The sequence below is a fragment of the Austrofundulus limnaeus genome, unplaced genomic scaffold (assembly GCF_001266775.1).
Source record: "Austrofundulus limnaeus strain Quisiro unplaced genomic scaffold, Austrofundulus_limnaeus-1.0 Scaffold181, whole genome shotgun sequence".
In the NCBI taxonomy this organism is placed as follows: domain Eukaryota; kingdom Metazoa; phylum Chordata; class Actinopteri; order Cyprinodontiformes; family Rivulidae; genus Austrofundulus; species Austrofundulus limnaeus.
This window is the reverse complement of record NW_013952583.1, coordinates 485,398-486,859: the sequence shown is the minus strand read 5'-3', so window position 1 is coordinate 486,859 and position 1,462 is coordinate 485,398. Positions and strand designations below refer to the sequence as shown.

Genomic DNA, 1,462 nt, shown 5'->3' with positions numbered 1-1,462 from the left:
CGCTTTGAATTTACTCAACTCAGTTAAGTGGAACCAGGTCACATAACATGCTTAAGTAAATCCAACATTTCATTTTTAGAGTGCACAAATATTCACAACAGAAGTTTAGAAACATTAAACACGAAGTTTATTTCGAAGCAAACAGGCAACAGAGTGGGTCAACACACAGCTGGAGTCTTCTGCTAATAAAGAATAAAAAATATTACACTCAGACATCCGGCTACGTTACAGCATCTTCTCCTCCTTCTCCCACGGAACTGGATCCTCCTCGTCCTCCACGCGCGTRTTCCTGCGCCCCGTCCAGAAGTGCTCCACGTCCGGGAAGGTTTTGTCGTTCTCCCGCGAGAGCGCGTTGGCCACGTCGTTGGCAGCCACCTCCGCGCCGTTCCCTTCGGCCTGCGGGCACTTCCGGGGGGGCTTCTGGCCCCTGCAGGTGACCGCGAGCCACATGGAGACCAGTCCSTGGCGCACGTCGTCGTACATGGTCATGAGGATGACCGGAGACAGGGCGCTGCACGCGTAAAGGAGCACCTGCGCGAACATCACCAGGCCCGCGGGAGGTTTGGGGTAGCCGAGTCGGATCCAGGTGAAAGTCCCCCAGTCCGGCAGCAGCATGAGCCCCAGGGCGCCGCTTTGGCACAGTAAAACCAGGACCACCTTGCTCTGGTGCTGCGGGCCGGGCGCGTGGTTCACCGCGGTGTACAGGGTCTTGGTGTAGAAGGCGACGGTCAGGACGACCGGCGCCACGAACGCAGTCGTGGGGTAAATCTTGTAGAACAGGCTCATGAAGTCCGAGGCGCACACGGGCATCTCCGAGACGCAGACTTCATCGGTGCCGCGCGGCAACAAGGCGGCGAAGAGCAGCTGCGGGATCGGGAACATCATGGACACGATCCAGATGAACGCCAGGGCTCCGTGGATCCACGTCGGGCTGGACGCGGGGCGCGAGGGGACCAGGGTGTGCCTGGCCCGGGTGGTCGTCGCCAGGATTAAAGTTTTCGCCACCACGCAGGAGTGCTGGAACCAGTCCGCGGTGCGGCACACAAACCCCCCCATGGTCCAGGTCTGCTTGTAGTAGGTGACGGCGCGCACGGGGGCGCACAGCAGCAGGATCGCCAAGTCCGCGGAGGCCAGGGAGGCGAGCAGCGCTTTCACCTCCGAGCCCCGGCCGGTCCGGAAGTCGCGGACGAAAATCAGCAGAACCAACAAGTTCCCCACGGCTCCGGACACGCAGATCCCGATCAGGAGGACGGGCATGGCGGTCCTGGTGTCCTCTCCCTGGAGAAGTTGGATCCCTCCGACAAAATCGAGGAAAGTCACGTTTGCTGGTCGATCAATATCCATTTCTTCAAAAAGGGGGGACTTTATGGTTTGGATTCTTTAGAACTGAAGCAGGTCCCGACAGAAAAATCATGGAGAGAGAGAGAGAGAGAGAGAGAGAGAGAGAGAGAGAGAGAGAGAG

At 58.6% G+C, this 1,462-nt stretch overlaps 1 protein-coding gene across 1 annotated transcript; it reads right to left on the bottom strand.

The window, feature by feature from the left end:
* Positions 1-225: 225 nt before the first annotated feature.
* LOC106524309 (probable G-protein coupled receptor 151) lies at positions 226-1,344 on the bottom strand. Its single transcript, XM_014018060.1, has one exon. It carries the CDS (start codon positions 1,342-1,344, stop codon positions 226-228), a length of 1,119 nt encoding a protein of 372 aa, XP_013873514.1.
* Positions 1,345-1,462: the final 118 nt, after the last annotated feature.